A 21,861-nucleotide genomic window follows, 5' to 3' on the forward strand; every position below is an offset into this window, starting at 1 on the left:
ATCAAAACCGTGGGCAAATGTTTCTGCCATTCTTAAGAGAAAAATCATAAGGCCTCTGTGGCCAGCCCTTATGGCATTCATTGGTAATCTTAGTATTCTCAAAACTCAGACAGAAGGATTACTCTAAGTGTGGAGCCAGCCAGGGCTGCATAGTGAAACTATCTCAAAAGAAAACAAACAAACAAAATCAATCTGCATGTACAGAATCAGCTGAGACTAAAAAAAAAAAGAAAAAAGAAAAAGCCCATCCCAAACCAAAAAAACCCAGGGGACTTTGCATTAAAGTAGCATGAAGCCAAGCATGCCTGTGTACACCTGCCATCCCAGTGCTTCTGGGGTGGAGGCAGGAGGGTCAGGAGTTCAAAGACAGCCTCAAATTAAAAACAGAAAGAGAGAGAGAGAGAGAGAGAGAGAGAGAGAGGGACACAAACTGGTTGAGCTTCATTAAAATTAATATACAGGCATTTTTAGCAAAAGAAAGCATTAAACCGAACTGAATATACTTTCGTTCCATTTATTTTAACAGTGACTCTGTCACAGATTTTCATCTAAGAGGGCAAAGAAGGAACTAAAGGCAAAGCTATCTGAATTTTGGACAAGATGGTGAATATTCCCACTTTCTTTTTTCTAGAACCAGACATGACATGTTTAAGGCTGGCAAAGGCCACGATTATCTGGAGATTCTCCTTGCAGCAGCTTCTTCACATATCAAGACACTACAGTGACAGACTGAGTTTAAGATGTCCACGAATCAGCCCACAGCATGCACAGGGCTCCAGAGGGACAGGAAAGCGCAGTCTGAACCTTGTTTTGTTCTTTGTATCAGACAACCCGGTCCAAAGAAATCTAACCCAAGACACAACCTATCCCACAGCACACATGTCATGTGGCTACTTCCAGGACCAAAGGGTCCATGTGGAAACCTCACTGGCCTGGAGGAGAGCTTCCTGTGCTTAGCAAGGCTCCATCTCAGCAGTGTGGGGTCCCCTGGCAGGTTACAGCAAAACCACTTCAAAGAGACAAAAAGCTGCTTCAACAGGACGACAGTGGACACTTTTGTGAGGAAAGGCTGACACGTGACTCTCAAAAATGAAGTTAAAGAATTATGTAACTCTTGAAAGGTACAGCTAACGTGGCTTCATGTACTGTGATTCCCTGGAGTTCAAGTCAGACTTGATGGTTCTAAGGCCATGCCACAGCACAGCTCTGACCAAACTGAGAATTCCAGGGCTGGCAGTGGGGAGGGCTCACTGCCAGAAGCCCTCAGGACCTATTCTAGAGCATTTCCAGTAGGAAGCTATGGTGGGCTTTTGATGAGATGTGCACAGGAGCTTAGAGCTATGTTTATGATCAGGCATGCAAAGCTAATTCTTCATGTTTTTTGCTGTTTAAAGAGAATTTCCTTTCAAGTTTCCAAAATATTGTGAAAAAAACAAAAAAAAACCCCACAGCTCACCAAAGTTGGAAAGGTCAGGTCTCACAGGATCATGTAATGAACTGGGAATGGGGTCTGTTATGATACAGGAGCCCACACTATCTGGGTACTGCAGAATTTTGGGGAGCTCCTTTGTTAGCACTAATAGACAACCATCAAATTGGATACTTAAATAAAAATATGACATCAGTAGGTACCCCACAGCCTTACCCCAAGTGGGTAGAGGTGATATTTAGGTGCCAGCAGCAGCTACTGCCATCTGGCCTCTGCAGAGGGCAGTCCCTCCAGATTACAAGTCTCTGGTGTCATGGTGTAAATGTTATGCTTAAAAGGCTTGTCTAGGCTGGGCAGTGGTGGTGCCTGCCTTTAATCCCAGCACTCTGGAGGCAGTCAGATCTCTGAGTTCAAGGCCAGCCTGGTCTACAGAGCAAGTTCCAGGACAGCCAGGGCTACACAGAGAAACCCTGTCTCGAAAAACCAAAGGGTGAAGGGAACAGAAAGAGGCCTGTCTATTTCACAGCTCTGACTGACAGGGAACTCCATTCCATTTATGCTACAGGTAGCTCCTGATCAGCTCTGGAGAGACCCACACTGGACACTGCAAGTCCATCCTGCCGTTACAGGCAGACAGCGACTGCTCTTTTCTTCATTTAAATGTTCCCCAGCCTTATTAACTAATAAGGAGAATTTTAAGTTGAGATCTCACAAGCAAAAATAGCTTGAAGGTATCGATTAGCTGATGTTTAAACCCTCAGTGCAGTTTCAAATTTTTTGTTGTCAGGCTTGATTGATTTCATGTGTGTTGTACACAAGATTTCCTCCTCTAAAATGAAAAGCACAGGGGAACAGTTTTGTGTTTTTTTTTTCAAGCAAAAATGTTTATGAAAAAAAACATACCATCCAAACAAAAACCCTACCCCATAAAATTAGGCAGGACCCATAGGCCTTCCAACTTAAAAAGGCCCAGCTTTGTTTAGCATAATAAAACATCTCTGTACTGTTTTTGTGCGTGGACTTTATTCAGTCCTGGAATTTCCTCCTCCTAATTTAGCTGGAGTTAGGTAAGTTTCTAGACTCTCAAATTCTGCATTTAATGTTCGAACAACCCATTTAAATCAGGAATGCTGCCCTTTTCATGTTCCCATTAAAAACACACAAAATAAACACAAACTACACACTGTAAGGATAATGAGCCAGATGGAAAAGTTAATGTGCTATAATGATATTCGTTTTGCAACATCAAAAGCAGCAGAAATACTGAATAAAATTTGATTAAATCATAAATACTGAGATTGAATATGCACATAGAAATTACATTTAGGCTCCACAAAATGAAAGCTCTTTAAGAGTAGATAAAGTGCGAACCAGCAAGATCAGCTCCTGGTCCATCAGTACTCCCACTCATCAGACTTCAGGTCAAGGTAGCTGAGGATGTTCTGGGCCAGCTTCACAGCCTGTTTCCTGGCAGCCTTACACTTCTCTTCCCCCTGTGGGTCAACAGCATCCAGAGCCAGTAGCTGTTTGGTCAGTAGCTCCTCTAGACGGATGTAGTTCTTATCAGTTCGATTTCCACCAAAAGAGAGGACTTCTCCCTGGATCTCGGACAGATTTCCAAGGACACCCCACACAGCCTTATGCGGCGGGGTTTCCTCACAAGGGGACAGCTTCCTCTTCTCAAGGGCTTCCTTCAGGTCCAGATACGTGATGAGGGTCTGGACTTCAATCACTGCTCGTCTCCTGGCTTCCCGGATGCAGGGGTTCTTCTCAACACTTACTTCATCCAGCTGTCCGATCAAGCCCTGCAGCTCTGTCTTGGAGCTCAGATACAACTCAGGAGGGCTCTGCACCTGGAGCAGCTCATTTTTTATTTCTCTCATCCTCTTGAGGACCTTTTCTATTTTTATAATGGAATGGTTCTGTCCCAGGTCAAATGCATGCGTATTGTCAGCTTCCTCTTCTAAATCTAGATATTTCAGTAATGTGTTGATGTCCTCTACCACCTCTCTCCGGTAATTCCTGATCTCCGTCCGCCCGCACACGTCTAGGGCATCTAGATCAGCAATCAGCCCCGACAGCACGCATGATAAGTGCCTGCAAGTCTCAGTACTGTCCACACCCATCAGAAGTGCGATCAAAGTGCCCCTGGCCTTGTTCACCTCACACATCACAGAGTTGATCTTGGAGACAGAAGGATGCACATCCTCAGACAGTGGCAGGGAAGGCTGTTTCTTCATGCAGTCTTCCATAATCTCTTGCACTGCACAGATCTTGGTTAGTGCATAGTACCTTGCTTTCCGCAAGGAGACTTTCCCTCCAGTTTTAACATGTGTGAGCCTCAGGATGATGTCCTGGATGGCTTCCTCAAACTCATCAGTCACAGGGTTGCCCCCACTGTAAAAGGGCACAATCTTTTCTTTCACGAGGACCTGCGCTTCACTAAAGATGTTCTGGATTTCAAGCCTGTGTGGGTGGTTTGCATTCTGCTCCAACTCTTTGAGAAGGCCTTCTGTCTCCTGTGCTGCCCTCTTCCTAGCCTGCTGAATGTCTCCTTTTCCTTCTGTATCTACAGAGTCTATTTCAAAAAGTTGTTTCGTCAGAATCCTCTCCAGTTTCTTGTAATTCTTGTCATCTGACAGGCCACTGAAGCCAACCACTTGTGGCTCTATGTTCTTTACTTCCCGCTGGATCTCCTGGAGCCTGCTAATAGAGGGGTGTTGGTTTCCCATCTCCATACTTCTGTGTTCAGATGCACAAGCACTGCAAGATGGCAAGAATGAGAACGTATTACAGGCTCTGCAGGATGTTTACATCAACCCATTCTAAACTCCTTTTTAAAAGGCACTCTTTTTACAAGGGCTGTGGAGCTAGCACTCAGTCAAGTTCAAGTTGGAGCCAGGGAAGAGGTGGAGACAGGGCTCAGTGTAAGAGCATTGGATGCTCTGTAGAGAATCTGGGCTTGATTCCCAGCGTCCACATCAAAGCTCATGGCCACAATAACTCCAGTTCCAGGGATCTGATTCCTTTTCTGGCCTCTACATGTACTAGGCACACACGTAGTACACAAATACACAGAGGCAAAACACCAATGCACATAAAATGTAAAAGCCAGGCAACATGGTACTCAGTTATACTACCAGTGCCGGGAAGGCAGAGATACATGGATCTCTGTGGTTCACTGGCCAGCCAGTCTAGCCTACTTGAGGCGCTTCAGAATGAGAAGCCCTGCCTCAAAAAAACAAAGCCAAAGGATACCACAGAATGATGGGGGTGGGGAGGCTGAACCCTGGCACCTGGGCAAAAGGCTTGTCAAAGATTTAAAAGACATAGTTGAGGGAGTTGACATTCATATGTCAACTTACTCTCCTGGAAATAGGGACAAACCAAACCAAGCTGGGTGTGCTGGAACACGCCTACAATCCCAGCATTAGAGAGGCAGAGGGAAGAGAATTATGAGTTCAAGATCAGCCCGGCTACTTAGTGATACAATGAATCAAAAGCAAAAGGGAAGTAGGGGGATATGGGAGCGATTTTAAGAACAGATGGAAGTTACTCAGGGTCCAGACTGGTGTGGATGTCTGTTTCAACCATGAAAGTGAGCTGCATATACTTTCACACGAAGCCAAACCACTAGGTTAGCAGCAACACACTTTCCTGAGATTTCAACATCCTAAATTAGGTTTTTGGAAGCAGCAGGGTACCTCTGTGAAAGCTAACAGTAGCTCTTCCAAACTCAGAGGACCACCATTCTGCCAGGGAGTCAACTTTCTACTTTTCAGAAAAGAGGAACCAAGAAATTTCCAAGTCCTCGCTCTCGGTTTCAAGCACCCCCCTCCCCCACGCCCGCGAAAACGTGACGACTGCGATGACCGGGTCACTCGCCTCCCCGTAAGCGTGCCTGGAGCCTTTCCCACGCTCTCAGGTTTCTACCAAACAGCTCACTTCCGGCGGACAGGCCACAGAACTCAGTCCCTGGGGGAGGGTCCAAGCCCGGCCCTCGCAGCGCTTTTTACCCCGTGAGGTCTGGGTGGCGGCGGTCTTGGCTGCCGCGGACGGCGGCGAGGTGGGAGATCGGCCCGTCACGGGGAGCGGCACCGGAGCGGGACCCCCAGCGGCATCCCCCTCGCCCTTCCCGGCTAGGTCTGACCCGGGCAGCCGGTGAAGGGGCCGGCGGAGGCGGCGGCAGCTACTGGCCGCGGCGGCCGCTCCCGGGCGTCTCGGCCGGGCCCGACGCGCCGCCGCCTGACCTCACAATGGGAGCCGGGCGGGCGAGGGCCTGCGCTGCGAGGGCGGAGAAGCGCCCGAGTCGGGGAGAACGAAGCTCGCGTGCCCGCGCTGCGCTCACCTGTGCCGCACGCGCCATCGCGCTCCGCCACCCCCGCTTCCGCCGCGCTGCCGTCGCCCTCGCAGAGCGGGCCACACGGCTCCGGAGCCCGGGGAAAACTGCTCCTCTCCGCGTCCCGTGCCGGCCCCGCCGCCCGACGTTTCTCTCCGGGAATGCGCACGGTCGGCCTCGCCGCGCGACGCCTCCGACTTTGCGACGCTGCCGTAAAGCCGACCTTTCCACTGTCGCGATGCTGCCGTGCGTCGCGAAATCTAGCGCGCGCGGACCATGGCGGCTTTGCCGCCCGGAACCAAAGCCCTTGGACTGCCTCTCTGCCGCTTCTTCTCCGGCGGCGGCGTCCGGCTGGCCCGTGAGCGCGGTTCGGAGCGCAGGGATGCTGCGTCCAGCCGGGTAAGCGGGACGCCGGGGACGCTGGCAGGGAGGAAGGTCGCCGAGCACCTCCCAGGACGACTGCGTCTACCCGGCGGGCTGATGATCACTGTAGAGGACCGCTATGGAGAGTGCGGATCTTGCTTATTCCCGAAGTTGATTACGTCTGTATTTACACAGCTCTTGAAGTGTGTACTTTCTATTTGTTGCTTCGTTAAGAAGATTAGTGTTCGTCTTAACTCCCTGGCTGACTTCCTCATCGCAGTTTTGTAGACTTCACATTGCTTGTAAATATGCACAATGTCAGAGGTCCATCAGTTGCCCTTCTTTGCGAGAGGATGTTTTGTTTAAGGGAGGCCTAGGTTTTGAGTCTATCGGTCAGACGAAAATGCCGACTAAGGCTGCAGATAAAACATTAAACAGTGCTACTAACACTTCATTTGCCACCAGGCTAATGACAGAAATTGAAGAACTTGGTTTAAACAATAATTAAGGGAGGACAAAGAGAGAGTTAATTAAAGATTGCGAATGTGCCTGCTGTGTAAATTTTCATCTCTGCCATGCTGTGTCTTAGCACACTTTTATTATAATTACGGTTTTGAAGTTTTGTCTTGTCAACAATTTAGATTTGTTGCCTACGACCCTGGCTTCCGGCTCAGTTCTCTGGTACAAGAAACAAGCCTTCACTCATGTCTCTAGAAAATAGAGCTTCCACGGCTTTAATCCCAGTGCTTAGGAGGCAGAGGCTGGTGGATTTCTGTGAGTTCAAGGCTAGCCTGGTCTACAGAGCAGGTTCCAGGACAGCCAGGGCTACACAGAGAAAATCCTGTCTCGAAACAAACAAACAAACAAACAAACAAGCCAAAACCCAAAAAAAGGGAAGGCACTCTTGTCCACAGCACAAGTTCCTGGACAGCCAGAAACATAGATGGATAGATGGATGCATGCATGCATGCATGCTTTGGGAGGGGAAAAATGCAACAGCCAAGAGCTTTCCTCATGGTGAGCTTTTTCCCTAACATTCATTCATTTACTTATTATTATTACTCTGTGTGATACTGTGCTGTGGAGTTGAGAGGACAACTTTCTGGAAACTGTTCATTCTTTCCATGGTTGGAATCCATGGTAGGTTCCAGGGATGGAACTCAGGTTTTCACATGAAATGCTTTTCACCCTTTGAGCTGTCTTGTCTGACCTTCCTTATCCCCGGTGGTGAACTAATGCTGGAAAAAAGACTGACAAGGAACAATCTTTGAAGAATCTTGCTGGAGGCATGCTGGCACAACTAGAAAGGCAAGCTAAGCTGATCTGCATAGCAAGTTCAGGGGGTCATCGTTAAAAGTGAGGTCCTGTTCTCAAAACAAACAAAAAGTAAGCCTTACCCTGGGTCTGGGTCCTCAGGGTAACACTTCAGCCTTTTGTAGTCCAAGGGGCAAGCCTGTGCAGTGGGGAAGATTATGGCTAGAGGAACTGGCTACCAGCCAGAACTTGCCCAATTCTACACTGACTGCTTGTGCTATGTTTTTTAGGATCTAAATGCCCCATTATGGTAAATATTGGGTAGTACAAAAGAAAACAGTTTTGCTTCAGGGCTATTTCCTATGTACTGCTACCTTTCTTGTTTCCTGAGTAATTAAGTGATTGTAAGAAAGATTGTTGCTTTGCAAAGACCCTTTGTAAATAGCAAGTCCTAAAAATAACATTGTGGGGGGGCATGCCTGTAATCCCTGCACATGCAGAGGCTTGCAGATCACTGATCACTGTGAGTTCGAGGCCAGCCTGGTCTACAGAGCTAGTCCAGGACAGCCAAGGCTACAGAGAAGCCCTGTCTTGAAAAAAAAACAACAAAAAAAACCCTGAAAACTTGTACGCCGAACAGGCCTGTTGCCCACTGCTGGAACCGTGGCCTCCTGACATGGCATGTCATTACTGCTCTGGCATTCATCAAAAATGTCAGGTACAGTGCCTCATGCCCATGATCCTATCACTTGGGAAGCTCCAGTGAAAGAATTAGAGTTCAAAGCTATCCTCAGCGACAGAGAACTCTGAGGACAACCTGGGCTACATAATTTTGGAGAAAATGCTTTCTCAAAAAAAAAAAAAGTCACTGTTAACTTCATAAAATGTTGCCAGGCAGTAATGCCACTCGCTTGCCTTCATTCAGCCAACACCTGGGAGGCAGAGACAGGCTGATCTCCGAGTTGGATTTAGCAGCGCCATTGTATTTGGCGTGAATTCCGAAGTGACGGCAACTAGGCTTTGAAGGATCCTTTTGTAAATAGTCAGTGATTGTTATCTGAGGTACTTGAAGTTGTCTTCCTGAAGCAGTCACAGAGCCTTTGCATAACTTAGACACACCTGACAAACCAGGAAGCCTGGCAGAGAACTTCAGACAACCCCTAGATCAGATAAGAGATTTGGTAGCAGAAACTGACTTGTTGAAAGTACCTTTGTAACAATACAGAGGCTTCTTGTAAGGTGGCTTCATTCCTCAAGGGCTGATCAACCCTCAGAAGCCTGAATTCATCCTGTGTGTCTCTTTCTCTGATCAATACAGAATGAGTTCTAGGACAGCCAGGACTACACAGAGAAACAATGGCACAAAAAACAAAAACAAAAGAACATACTTTTTTGTAATGGAAGTTTTGGTTTCTTTGTAAACTCAGTTATGTAAATATGTTTTTGTTTTAATCCCAAGTGTGAGATTTTAGTTGGGCTATAGTTTTCTCCACAACTGTTGTCTCCTGAGGGGCCTGACTTTTGCCAGCCAGTACCAGCCTTCCAAGTGAGGGTAATGGTCTAGGACTCTGAGGATATCAATTTGAGAGCCCAGAAAGAAAAGGGGTGGCGTAGAGTGTTGGCCTGTGTTGTGTAGCAGTTTAAAGAGACCAGAGACTGGCGGTTTGGAGCTTCTGGGATGCAGGGGCATGGAAGCCACTTTTGCTGTTGATGGAGATTGGTATATCACCCAAAGACCCATTGACCCTAAACAGCTGGGAGAAGTAAAGGGGTCTCTGTCCATCTCCCCACTAACCTCTCTCTCCTACTTAGGGTTGGGGGGTTTGGTGGAGGGAAGTGAAGGCCTAAATATCCCAAATAAACTAGCGTTTTAAAAATGAGTACAACACTTTTCCTGTTCTGGGAATTATTTATTTTGGTTTAAACTTTTCAGCAACTAGGAGAACCTTCTGGACCTTTGGGCCTGAGTTTTCAAAGAACAGGCCATTTTGATATTTTTTAGAGAGAGCAAAGGGCAACTGGAAATACTACATACAAGCTGGATGTGGTGGGCACGCCTGTATTCCCAGCGGAGGGAGGCAGAGGTAGGCTGAACTGAGTTCAGGGCCAGCCTGCTCCACAGAATGAGTTCCAGGGCAGCTACACAGAGAAACCCTGTTTCAAACAGCCAAAAAAGAAAGAAAGAATAAAGAAATACTGGTACTGATAGTTTTATGTCAACTTGACACAAGCTAAAGTCATCTGAGAGGAGGGGGCCCCAATTAAGAAAATGTCTCCAGCCAGGAGGCAGAGGCAGGCTGATCTCGGTGAGTTTGAGGCCAGGACAGTTCTACAGAGTTCCCGGAGAGTCAGGGCTACACAGAGAAATCCTGTTTTGCAAAAAAGAAAGAAAATGTCTCAGTCAGATCTGGTTGTATGTTGCAAGCCCCATTTTCATAGGTAGTGATTGATGTGGGATGGCGTAGCCCGTTGTGGGTGGTGCCATTCCTGGGCTAGCAGTCCTGGATTCCCTAGGAAGGCAGGCTGGGTGAGAGAAGCCCAGTTGAGCAAGGCAGTAAGCATCCCTCTGTGCTCTCTGTATCAGCTCCAGGTTCTTGCCCTGTGTGAGCTCCTAACCTCACTTGTATATGGAAGTGTGAGTGATGTAAACCCTTTCCTCCCCAAGTTGCTTTAAAAAAAAAAAAAAATTATGTATTCAGTATTCTGCCTGCATATATGTCTGCATGCCAAAAGAGGACATCTGTTCTCATAGATGGTTGTGAGCCACCATGTGGTTGCTGGGAATTGAACTCAGGACCTTTGGAAGAGCAGCTATCTCCCCAGCCCCCCACCCCCACCCCAGTTGCTTTAGGTCATGGTGTTTTATCACAGCAGTAGTCACCCTGACTAAGACAGCACTGCAGGGCCCATCTGTGAAGTGGGCCTTGGATCCGGAGCTGTTAGGAAAGACAAAGATAATAAAGCGGCAAATATGGAGGGGCCCAGGCAGGAAGCCCCTGCTGCGGTCAGTTCTGTGGCTCTCCTTTGTATCTGACACTGAAGATAGCAGATTCTGCGACTTGCTTTTTCTAGTGTTAAACCTTTGCAGGCCTGGAGGGATAGCACCTTGCTTCACTGGTTTGTGTAACCGCTTTATGCAGTAGGGGCCTGGGGCCCTAACTTGGGCCGCCTCTGGCAAGCATGCACACTCCCTGCTGTCTCGCTCCCACTGTGGTTCTGTGCTGTACAGCACTGCCTGCAAGGAGACACCAGCAGCCTGGCTTGCCTCTCAGGCATGTTGGATTCTTGTTTGAGACTCTGCAGGGTGCATGGCCCACAAGGAGGCTCCCTTCCCACGCACAGCCCTCCTGGCCACGCTTCAGGAAGCCAGGCATTGTGTTCGCACATTGTAAGAGCTAAATCACAGTAATTATTCACTCTACAAAGGGAGGCCTTTTTTTATTTTTATTTTATTTTTTTACAAAAGGGCTTTCTTTTCCCCTCCCCCAAGCCTCTTGCTTTCTTTCCTAATAGCACCTGCTTGGTAAACACAGTATTTTCATGTAGGGAAAGTAGAGGAATTAACCCATCATAGTCAAAGATAAATCTCTTTCAAGTTATGAAAAACAGAATGAGCAGAAGATGTGTGTGGGGGCTGTCCTGTGGAAGCAGGCGGGCTGCCACCAGCAGATCTGTGTGAAGAAGCCGTGCGCTCCTGGACATCCCGTGGGCTCTCTGTGCTGTGCAGTCAGCAATCAGCTGTGGTGGGCAACCTGTTATTAAATTTTGTGGCAGGGTCACATTGTGTGCCCTTAGCTAGCCTGGTACTATGTAGATTGGGCCCGGCTGGAATGCCCTTGCTCTCTCCCTCCTGAGTACTGTCGTTAAAGGTACATGTGGGGTGGATCTTTGAACATTTCTTCTTTTTGTTGTTTTGGTTTCGGTGTTTTGAGACAGGGTTTCTTTGTGTGGTCTTTGCCGTCCTTGGTTTTATAGACCAGGCTGGCCTCAAACTCACAGAGATCCACCTGCCTCTGCCTCCCTGAGTGCTAGGTTACAGGCATGTAAAGCCACTGCACCTGGCTTTAACATTTCTTCCTGGAGATGGAGCCTGTAAGAAGAAAAGAGTGGGCTGGACCTGGTGGCGCACACCTTCGATCCCAGGGAGGCAGAGGCAGGCAGATCTTGGTGAGTTCAAAGCCAGCGAGTTGGGAGGCTAGAGACATGGCTTCTATGGTCAAGTATGTGCCACACAATCAGGACAACTTACTTTGGATCCCTAGTACCCATGTCAAAATCCAGTGTGCTATAATCCTAGTGGTGGGTGCGGACATGGAAACGGTGATCCGTGAAGCTTGTCGGCTGGCCAGCAACTTAGCCAGTTAGGCGAGTTTCAGGTTTGGAGAGAGGACCCATTTCAAATAACAACGGTGTAGAAAGTGATCAAGGAAGATGCCTGCCATTGGCGTCTGACTTGCTCTTTAAACGTCTGAATATGTTGATGCTCCCTTATCCAGACTTGCCATTTGTGATGGAATGGTTGAGCCTGGGTTGGGGAGATAGCTCTGTGGCATAGTCACTGGTGCTCACACCTTCAACTCTATGACCCACACTAACAAATAAACACACACATACAGAGGTAAGCCACTGAGGACACTGGGACTGTAGCTCAGTCATAGAGTGCTTGCCTTGAATGGGTAGGGTCCAGAGCTTGATACAGCACCACAAGAAAAGATAACAAATTTTAAAAAATATTATGGCTGACAAGGTGTCTCAATGGTTAAGAGCACTGCCTGTTCAGATTCAATTCTCAGCACCCATATAGTTCACAATGGACTATAAATCTATTTCCAGAGGATCTGATACCCTCTTGTGGCCTTTACAGGTACTGAGCATACATGCAGGCAAAACACGTGTACACATAAAAATAAACTTTAAAAAATTAAAATGTGCCAGGTGCAGTGGCACACGCCTGTAATCCCAGTACCCAGGGAGGCAGAGGCAGCAGGATCTCTGGGAGTTTGAGGACAGCCAAGACTATACTGGGGTGGAGGGGTATTTGGGGTGGAGGGGTATTTGGGGTGGAGGGGTATTAAAATGTGGGTATATGTACCAGCAGTACAGGTGCGCAAAAAGTCCAGATGTGTCTGTCAGAGCCGCCTGGACCTGGAAAGACAGGCAGTTTTGAGCTGCCTGACATGAGTACTAGGAGCTGTTCTCGGGGTCTGTGACAGAGACCAAGTGTTGTTAACCACTGGGCCATCTGCAGCCTTGCCGCGGGGATTTCAGTGTTCTTTCCTTTCTTTTGTGAGTAACCCTGGCTGTCCTAGAAGTCACTCTGTGTAGACCAGGCTGGCTTCGAACTCAGAGATCGGCCTGCCTCTGCCTCCTGAGGGGTGGGATTACAGGCACACAGCGCCGCAGACACTGCCATCCCCCCAGCCCAGCCAGGGTTTTCAAAGAAAGCACTTAGACATTGCTTTGGCTGCAGCCTGGAGTAGTATGGGCAGAAGTGCAGAAGATCAAGGGTGGGGCCAATGTGGAGGAACTGGTTCCCACAGTAATGGTGTTTATAGAGGGCCAAAATAAGTTTGTGCCTCAGCCTCCTAAGTGCTGGAATTGCAGACACAGCCCCTCTGCTGAGATCATTTCTTTCTTTCTTTTTTCTGAATAGCAAAACATGAGGTCTGGTTTCAGTCTTTATTTACAACTATAGAATGTAATAAGTAGAAGCTTCAGAGGCTGGAGGTGTGGCTCCTTGTGTCAGAGCTCTTGCCAACACACCTGAAACACTTTAATTGAGCTGCATCCCAGCCCATCTTTCCAGACTTGATTTTGAATAACATGCTCACAGGAAGAGCCTCTGTTTTGAGATGGTGTTGGGGCTGGAGAGGGCAGTCAGTTAGGAGCACTGGCTGCTCCTCCAGAGGACCCAGGTTCAATTCCCAGCACCCACAGGGCAGCTCACAGCTGTAACTCCAGTCCCAAGGGATCTAACACCCTCACACACACAAAACAACAGTGCCCCAAAATAAAAATTTTTTTTAGAGCAGAAAATCCTTTTTTTTAAATATATATATATTTATTTATTATGTATACAATGTTCTATCTGCATATACACTTGCACGCCAGAAGAGGACACTGGATCTTATTATAGATGGTTGTGAGCCACCATGTGGTTGCTGGGAATTGAACTCAGGACCTCTGAAAGAGCAGGCAGTGCTCTTAACCTCTGAGCCATCTCTCCAGCCCGCCAAAATAAAATTTTTGTAAATATAAAAAAAGGTGATTGATATGCTAAACATACAAATTAGACCCAACAACAAGCATATACTTAGAACATTGGATTTTTCTAAATATTTATTTTAAGGGATTTATTTTTATTTATGATTGTGTAAATATGTGTGACGTATGTGTTTGCTGAGGCCTGAGGAGGGTGTTAGACGCCCTTGAAGTTGGAGTTACAGGTACCTGTGAACCACAAAATAGGGCTGCTGGATCCGCTAAGAGAGCAGCACGTACTTTCTGATAAAAATAAAATGAAATGAGCTAATGGAGAAGTTATATAAATGCAGGTTTATTGGAAGCGGCAGGAAGGGGAGAGAAGGGAGAAGTGTGAACAGAGAAGGAGGGGAGAAGAGGAGAGACGGGGGGAGGGGGGAGAAAGGGAAGGGGAGGGAACAAAATGTCTGTCTGGATTATGTAGTGAAGAGCCTCTGGTAGAGGGGAAGCTCTGCCCTGGGCTGGGGAATTTAGGGTACAGGGCAGGATCTGCCAGCCCAGCTACGGCTACAGGGCAAAGGGACCAGGATATGTTTGAAACCAAACGTTTTTAATCACTGAGCCACAACTCCACCTTCCCACCTCCATTTATTTTTTATTTTATTTTTTTGACAGGATCTCACTATGTAGTCCTGGATAATCTGGATATGTAGGTCAGACTTACATATCTATCTGCCTGCCTCCCAAGCGCTAGAACTAAAGGTGTGTGCTACCAACTGGCCTCAATAGTATCTTCACAAGAGCAAAGTACACACACACACACACACACACACACACATGATACATTTGAATTCCACAGTGCATCCGACTTTATGGCCACCTACTGTATCTTATAGTATTAACTGTGTGCTCACCATTTCTTGCACTAACTCACAGGGTAGGCTGATAAGGACCTTGAATAAATGCAGGTTGCTAATGTTATAACACCAGGGTCTGGTTTAGTTGCATGTTAATTCCATTCATTTTATTAAAGGTCTCAAGATTCTGCCCTCCAAGACAGTCTTGCCATGACTGGATAGGCCCCCCGGATCAATACTCAAACCTTCGTCCTGTTCATTTTCACGTCCCTGAAGACGAGTCCCCCTTGGAACAAAGGCTTAGAGAATTGAGGCAAGAAACACAGGAATGGAACCAGCAGTTCTGGGCCAACCAGAATTTGTCTTTCAATAAGGTAAGTGTGGGGTTCAGCTCCATGAGGAATAATACTCTCAGCCACTTGGGGGCACTAAATCTTTAGCGTTTACATTGTAGCCTTTCTGTTTGGGGCTTGTGTGAGTATGTAAAATATTTTGTCTTAAATAGTGTGTTTAGGAGCCAGGTGTGGTGATGCATTCCTTTAATCCTAGCGCTCGGCCTTCAAAGGCAGGAGGATCTCCAGTTCAAGGCCAGTTTTCCACCCTAGTGAGCTCCAGACCAGCCAGAGATACATAGTAATATCCTGTAAAAAAAAAAAAAAAAAAGGCTTAGGAGATAGATTGTATTAAAGCAGCATGTAACTGTATGAAAGACAAGGCCAGTCTCTACTATGTAGCAAGTTTAAGTCCATCCTGGGCTACATGAGAAAAGTCCTGTATCAAGCATGAAACTAACCAGGCTCAGATGGCTTCACACCCACTCTGATGGCAGCTGGAGAGATGGCTCAATGGTTAGAGCACTGGCTGATCTTTCAGAAGACCACTCTCAATTTCTAGCACCTGCATTGCAGTTAACAAGTGTCTCATTCTGTTCCAGGGGGTCAAGTGACCTCCTCTGGCCTCTTCAAGCACTGTGCATGCACATTGTACACAGACATGCATGCAGACTCTCCTATATACACACGAAACAAATCTTCTTAAAAACGCTTTACAAGTGTCATGTTTCTCAGGAAATGTATCCCAAACTTCTCAGCATTGTGCTCAAGCTGAGAGTAGTAGAAAGCAAGAGAAAAATTCTGTCTCTCTCCTCTTGTTTTAGTGCCTGGCATTAAACCTAGGGCTTTGCACTAGGCAGGTGCTCTGCCTTGTTTAATTTTTATCTTAAGATCAAGGCCTATTAAGTTGTCCGTGATGCTTTGAACTCACATTCCTGCCCCAGCCTCCTGAGGAGCTAAGCTTACAGGTATGCACCACCTCTCCTGCCTAAGAACACAGTTGTTTGGGTTTTAATATTTTTAAATTAATTTTGATTTTGTGAGACAGGGTCTCATATAACCCAGGGTGGGCTCAAACTTGTAGCTGAGAATGACCTTGACCTCTTGATACTCCTGTCTCCACTCCCAAGTTCAGGGAGTGTGGGTGTGTACTAAACACCTGGCTAAGAGAGTTCTGATGTCGCCTTTCAGGAAAAAGAAGAATTCATTTACTCAAGACTCCAAGCTAAAGGCTCAGGCCTTCGAACCAAGTCAGGTTAGTAGCTGGCGCTGTGTTGGTGTTGTGAGAGAGGGGACGCACAGGGGCAGAGAGCCTGTGTCCTCACTGCTCATCTCACTGGCCTGCAGACTTGTGTTCCTGTGTGTATGTGTGCCGTCGGGTTCCCACAAGCTCCCGGCCCCCTCTCTTCTTCCTTCTGCAGCCTCTCGGGGGTTAGCTCTTCCTTTTTCCCTTGCCTTTCTTTTCCTCGTATGGTCCTGGGGTGTGGGGAGCAGGGCCTCAGCAGTGGCTGTCCTCAGACAGGAGGACAGAGCCACCCTAGGGCTTCTTCCTTTGTTCTTAAGATCCTCTCCTGCCCTATCTTGCCCCTCTCTTGCTTTACACAATCTGGCCCTCCGCCTGCCTCCCTGTTTATTTCTCTGTCCAGTGATGCCAACCCCAGGCCAGCTTCCAGCCATGCTGGGCCCTGGATTAGCAGACAGAGATGGGGGTGTGTTGAATTAGCCTGGCTGTTGCCATGGGAACGTAGGGTGAAGGAGGCCCAGAGGGATGGCCAGACAAAGGGGTCAGTGTCCAGAAAACACACACAGTTCATCTTGAATAGCGGATGGGTGGTGTTTGTAGCCGAGATGACATGGACCATCTGGACTTTTAAACAGGCTGCAACAAATTTGTCTTAATAACAACACCTGTGAACTGACTACTCGAGGAGGAAGCTTTAAACAAACAGGACAAACAGAGCAGCAAGGCGTCAGTCTGCTTTCTGAATTTATAGGGAAGTTTTCATGGACACTTAGTCCTGGTGGAGTTGCTTTGGTGGCTGATGGCAGCCTGAAATCCCTAGCCCTTTTCTAGAAAAAAGCAAGCAATGTCCATGACCATCCCTAAGACGCCCTAAAGGGACAGTGAGTTCAGCAAGTTTTCCTTACAGGCTATCTTTAACTGCCAAGTGGCGATGTCTGGATGCCCGGTGATTGCAGACTAGACGAGCAGTTGGCCACCTGCTGGCTAAATGTTCTGCAAATTCTGCTGCAGTGCGGGAAGTTCACTGACTTCAAGTGCAGAAAGCAGGCAGCCCTAATGGCATTTGTGGACAGCGGTGGCAGGACGGAGTCTTCTCTGCCCTTTTTTTGACTGCACCAGTGTTTGTGCATCCAGAAAAGAGGGAGCCATGGAGACAGATCCTCCTCAGATGGCATTTGTGAGACACCCACATGTTTTCAGTAATGATGTAATAAATTGAGTTTTCCCTCTCCCTTCTTCCTCCTCCCTTCCTGTTCCAGCCCTTCTCTTTACCCTGTTCCCTGCTCCAGTTTGCTTTATGTTCAGTAACAAGAGACAGAGATGCTGCTGTGGAGGAAGAATGGCTTGGCCAGCATTGGTGGGGTTCCTGTGGGGGGACCCTAGGCCTGTCTGAGAGCTTCTTGGGGACTCATCAGGGGTGTGCAGCCCTGCCTGCCTCTCCCCTTCCCTGTGCACACTGACTGCAGCAATGGCAAGCCTACCTGGAGCCCCCCTCCCCGCTCCAACTACTGTCAAGTATCAGAGAAGCTTTTGTGAGACTGTGCTGTGCTGATCATTTACTAGATGAGGAAGTAGGCGTAGGGAGGACACAGTGTGAGTCTCCGTGGCCAACAGGGGGGAGCCTGTCCCTCCAGTGAAACAGCCAGTGCTGCTGTTGCCAGGGGAACAGCTTTCTGTTTTGACAGTCCCTCCCTTGTAATGAAAGGCTCAGAGGTGTAGCTGGAGCAAAGGGAACTCCCTTCTCTGAGGATCAGCTAAGACTGCCGCCCGGGAAGCATGTCTGCACTGGGTTCCATCCTGGTGCCCTCAGTCTGCTCCTATTTTCCCCACCTGCCTGTGTCTTTCCTTTGAGACCAGCCTACCTATCACCTTCCCTGGGAGCCTTTGGCGTTCCTTACCTCTCGGGTAGTAGGCACCCCTCACTTCATCTGAAGCATCTGTGTTCATAGAGGCATCCATTGGCCACTGGGATGGAGTGGGTAGAGCAGAACTGTGGGGCTGACAAGCCAACAGAGCTGGGGCAGCACACAGGTGGGTTCAAACTGCACATCTCGCATGTGGACCCTTGGAGAGAACTAGCAGGGAATTAGGGAGGTGAGTGGGCACCTGACAGTGTCCTGTGTGTGTGTGTGTTTCCTCAGGAGAGTCCTCTAGGCAGAGGGGACAGCAGGAAGGCTGAGGCAGAAACAAACACGTCTCAAGAAAAAGGTGCCGTGTGGTCAGCACAGTGGAGAACACTGCTGAGCTCGTGACAAGGGCCTGATTGTTCCACACGCTCTGTGCGTTAGCAGGGGTGCATGGCACACGTGCTGTTTGTCTGCACCATGTAGTAAACTGAGGCACAGAGGATGGCAGATCACCGACACCCGCCTAATAAAAGGCAGGCTGAGGTTGAACACGGAAGTGCAGCTGTGGAGCTGAACCAGTCTTCCCACTCGGTGTTGTCATTCTCGCCATGGGCTGTCCAGGTGGGAGGGTGAGGGGCGGTGGCTCCCACATGTGTACTGTGCAACAGCGCTCTCCATGAGGCATCGCGTTGCACCCACGCCTGGAGGAGAAGCGCATGGCCTCTGCCTTGCCCTCTGCGCAGTTCAGGAGGTGGTTGGTGTTTGGCTTTCAGGTTCCGTGTCAGGGAACTCCATCCCTCATTCACTCTCCGCTACCTCGGAGTCTCATTTCCTTGCCGTCGCCCTGAGCCTGGCCTCTGCACCAGTGCCCACCCCAGGATCGTTTGGGTTTCCATGAGTAGGTTAGCTCTGAGAATGGGTGCCAGCCACAGGTGGAGCATCCGAGAGTGTCACCTGTCCCCGCTACAGCTGTCCACGGTGCCTCGGTGTGTGTGCTGGCTCAGGGCACACGCTTGCTTCCCCAAGTACGGACTGGCTGTAGCTGACCACTGTGCTCAGGTTCATCCCTGGGCCCGGTTGATCTGTGCCCGCCTGGCTGCGACAGTGCTGCGTGGCCCACCACTGTAGCTCCGTACAAGTTCTAAGTTGAGAAATGTGAGCTTTGTCTCTTTCTTTTGTTTGTTTTAGTTTTTGAGGCAAGGTTTTCCTATGTAATCTTGCCTGGCCTGGACTCACTGTGTAGTCCAGGTTGGCCTTGAACTCATGGAAATCACTTGCCCCTACCTTCTGATTGCTAGGATAAAAGGTTAACGTTGTCCTGTTCTCTCACCCCCATTGTTTTGACTGTTAAATTCTTTGACTTTCCATTTGAATTATAAGATGGTTGGGTTTTTGTTGTTGCTGTTTTTTCGAGGCAGGGTTTCTCTGTGTAGCCCTGGCTTGCTTTGTAGACCAGGCTGGACTTGAACTCAGACATCCTCCTACCTCTGCCTCCAGAGTGCTTAGATTAAAGGCATGTACCACCACTGCCATTTAAGGTGGTGCATGCCTTTAGTCCCAGCACTCCACAGGCAGAGGCAGGAGGATTTATGTGAGTTTGCATCCAGGCTTGTTTATAGCATGAGTTCCAGGATGACCAGGGCTACACAGAGAAACCCTGTCTCAAAAAAAAGAGAATCTTTATGTGTGTCAGGGGTTGGTGATGATGGTGTTCTTAACAAAATCTCAATAGTTCGATTTTCCCCAATAAAGACTCAAGCCAGGTGCTGGTGTGAAGAATGCTAGTTCAGAGAGGCAGCTGACCTTCCTACTCAGCATACGTCCTAGAAGAAAAAAACAGCCTTCTTCCCCAGCATGTCTCCAGAAAACCTCAGACTACCTGTCTCTCCATCCTCCTGACTCCCTCTTACGCTATTGTCTATTTCTCTCTTCACTCCTTGGCAGCTGGTTGCTTGCTCCTCCTCTTCTGTAGTTGACTTTATTTAATCCTGTGCAAGCAGAAAGCTCTTGGATTAAAGGTGTATGTGAGGGCTGGCCACACCACAACTAGAAACAGGCTTTTCCAGAAAACAGCACAATCTCAGGGTTCACAGTGTGACCAGACATCCTGCAGCAGGGTGGGTCAGCCTTGGCATGCTTGTGGAGGTCAGAGCACAGTTAGTGGGAGTTGATTCTCTCCTTTACGTTCTGGGTCCCAGGGAATCAGCTCAGGTCTTCAGACTCGGTATCAAGTGCCCTGACCCATAGAGTCATATAGCAGGATCTCCTTGTAAGCGAGGCTGACCTCCACCTCCCGAGCCCTCTGTTTCCACCAGCAGTTCTAGGGTGATGAGTGTGCGCCAGCACAGCCAGCTTCTCCCCGTGTCCTGTCACATTTAAGTTGAAATTTACTTCTAGGTCAGAGAGCAACGCTGGATGCGGAGGAGATGGCTGACTTTTATAAGGAGTTTCTGAGTAAGAATTTCCAGAAGCACATGTGCTATAACCGGTAAGCGCTCCCGCCTTCCCTGAGGGTCACCTGTTCCCTGAGGGTCACCTAGCGCATCCTCATCTGGCTGTTTCCTTCCTTAGTCTAACAGCTCTGCTGTTTTCAGTAGAGGTGGGGGCTCCGTGACTTTGCGGTTCCCCCTGCAGCTTTAACTAAACCGTCAGCCTCAGTGTGCGCATGGCGCCCACAGCGCTTCCGGAGTGTCCGGAAGACACTCCCTTGGACTTGTCGGGTCAGTCAGGACATGCCTGGGTGGGAGCAAGGAGCTCAGTAGAGACCCAGGGCCACAGGAGAGCCATGCAGGGCCCAGCAAGGAAGCTGCACCCAAGTGAGTCAGCCTCCCACGATGCTGCGTGCACAGGTTACAGAATGCACCGTACACACACGTCTGTGCTGATACTCACAGAACGTTCCTGACTCCTTCTGGCCACATATGGAAAAGCTTCGCTGCCCCTGTGCCAGTAGTAGTTAAAGGTAACCACATTTTTAACACATTTATGGACACTCATGTAGCTGGACTTTTGACTGCTTTATTGGATCTCCCTATGTCACCCCTATCCCTGCCAGCCCCTCAACATAAGGTAGGAGAGAAAGAAGGTGAGAGGAGAAAGCGGGCGTGGATATCTTAGACTACTTCCTGCTGATTAGGGGTTCCTTGGGGAGGGTTTGATCAGGATATCTCCAACCAGCAATCCAACCGGCAGCAAGCAGCAACAGCAGCAGAAGCAAACAGCAGCAGGGGTATCAGCAGCCACTCCAGGCCCCTCAGGGCTCTCTGATTTATACCCTCTAAAGAGTTCCCGGAATTCCAGACGTAAGCTATCTGGAACCACAGCCCTGCCGGAGCACAGGACAAATCAGAGTTAGCTACTGTGGTCAGTCAGAAGCAGCCCATATCCCACCCCTGGGATTAAAACAAAAACATATTCACATAGTATTTCTGTTTTTATTTAGATTTCTTTGTTTTTTGTTTTTTTTAAAGATTTATTCATTTTATATGTATACAGTGTTCTGTCCGCATGTATACCTGCATGCCATCTTTCCAGCCCACATTTCTGTTTTTAAAGAAACCAAAATTTGGGCTGGAGAGATGGCTTGGAGGTTAAGAGCACTGGCTGCTCTTCCTAAGGTTCAGCAACCACATGGTGGCTCACAACCATCTATAGTGAGATCTGGTGCCCTCTTCTGGCATGTGGGTGTACAGCAGGCAGAACACTGTATACATAATAAATAAATAAATCTAAAAAAAAAAAGAAAAAGAAAAAAACACAATCAAAATTCTTACTGCACACTCAGGCAGGCTGGTCAGTGGTGGCACACACCTTTAATCCTCTCACTTAGGAGGCAGAGGCAGGTGGATCTCTGTGGGTTTGAAGCCAGGCTAGTCTACAGAGTGAGTCCCAGAACCGTCAGGGCTACACAGAGAAACCCTGTCTTGGGGGGAGGGGAAGAACACACTACAAGTGATTATTTTCCTGTTGGTAGAGAGATCTAGACGCTTGTCATCC

The 21,861-nt window shown here is 48.3% G+C and overlaps 2 protein-coding genes across 11 annotated transcripts in view; one reads left to right on the forward strand and one right to left on the reverse strand.

Annotated features, from left to right (window-relative positions):
• Positions 1–498: 498 nt before the first annotated feature.
• Bag5 (BAG cochaperone 5) lies at positions 499–5,911 on the reverse strand. Of its 2 annotated transcripts, none has more exons than XM_021655975.2 (2): positions 5,778–5,911; positions 499–4,192 (listed from the first exon to the last, which is right to left on the reverse strand). In XM_021655975.2, exon 2 carries the CDS (start codon positions 4,165–4,167, stop codon positions 2,824–2,826), a length of 1,344 nt encoding a protein of 447 aa, XP_021511650.1. In that variant the 5' UTR covers positions 4,168–4,192; positions 5,778–5,911; the 3' UTR covers positions 499–2,823. The 2 variants fall into 2 exon arrangements, with proteins under 2 accessions (XP_021511650.1, XP_021511651.1); XM_021655976.2 differs by lacking the exon at positions 5,778–5,911 and adding an exon at positions 5,446–5,575.
• A 124-nt stretch (positions 5,912–6,035) lies between these two features.
• Positions 6,036–21,861, forward strand: part of LOC110560175 (cytochrome c oxidase assembly factor 8) — a 38,936-nt gene continuing 23,110 nt past the window's right edge. For all 9 annotated transcript variants that reach the window (XR_009593153.1, XM_060388235.1, XM_060388238.1 and 6 more), the window contains exons 1-4: positions 6,036–6,167; positions 14,620–14,817; positions 15,967–16,030; positions 20,263–20,353. Coding sequence is in view for 8 of the 9 variants with exons in the window: in XM_060388235.1 (XP_060244218.1) it covers positions 6,045–6,167; positions 14,620–14,817; positions 15,967–16,030; positions 20,263–20,353 (476 nt within the window). In the remaining variant the exon portion in view is untranslated. The remainder of the gene's footprint in view (positions 6,168–14,619; positions 14,818–15,966; positions 16,031–20,262; positions 20,354–21,861) is intronic.

This window comes from Meriones unguiculatus, chromosome 7 (genome assembly GCF_030254825.1).
Source record: "Meriones unguiculatus strain TT.TT164.6M chromosome 7, Bangor_MerUng_6.1, whole genome shotgun sequence".
Classification (NCBI taxonomy): Eukaryota; Metazoa; Chordata; class Mammalia; order Rodentia; family Muridae; genus Meriones; species Meriones unguiculatus.

Excerpts from the sequence above, each read along its gene's own strand:
- Bag5 (XM_021655975.2), bottom strand. The coding sequence starts at position 4,167 with ATGGAGATGGGAAACCAACACCCCTCTATTAGCAGGCTCCAGGAGATC.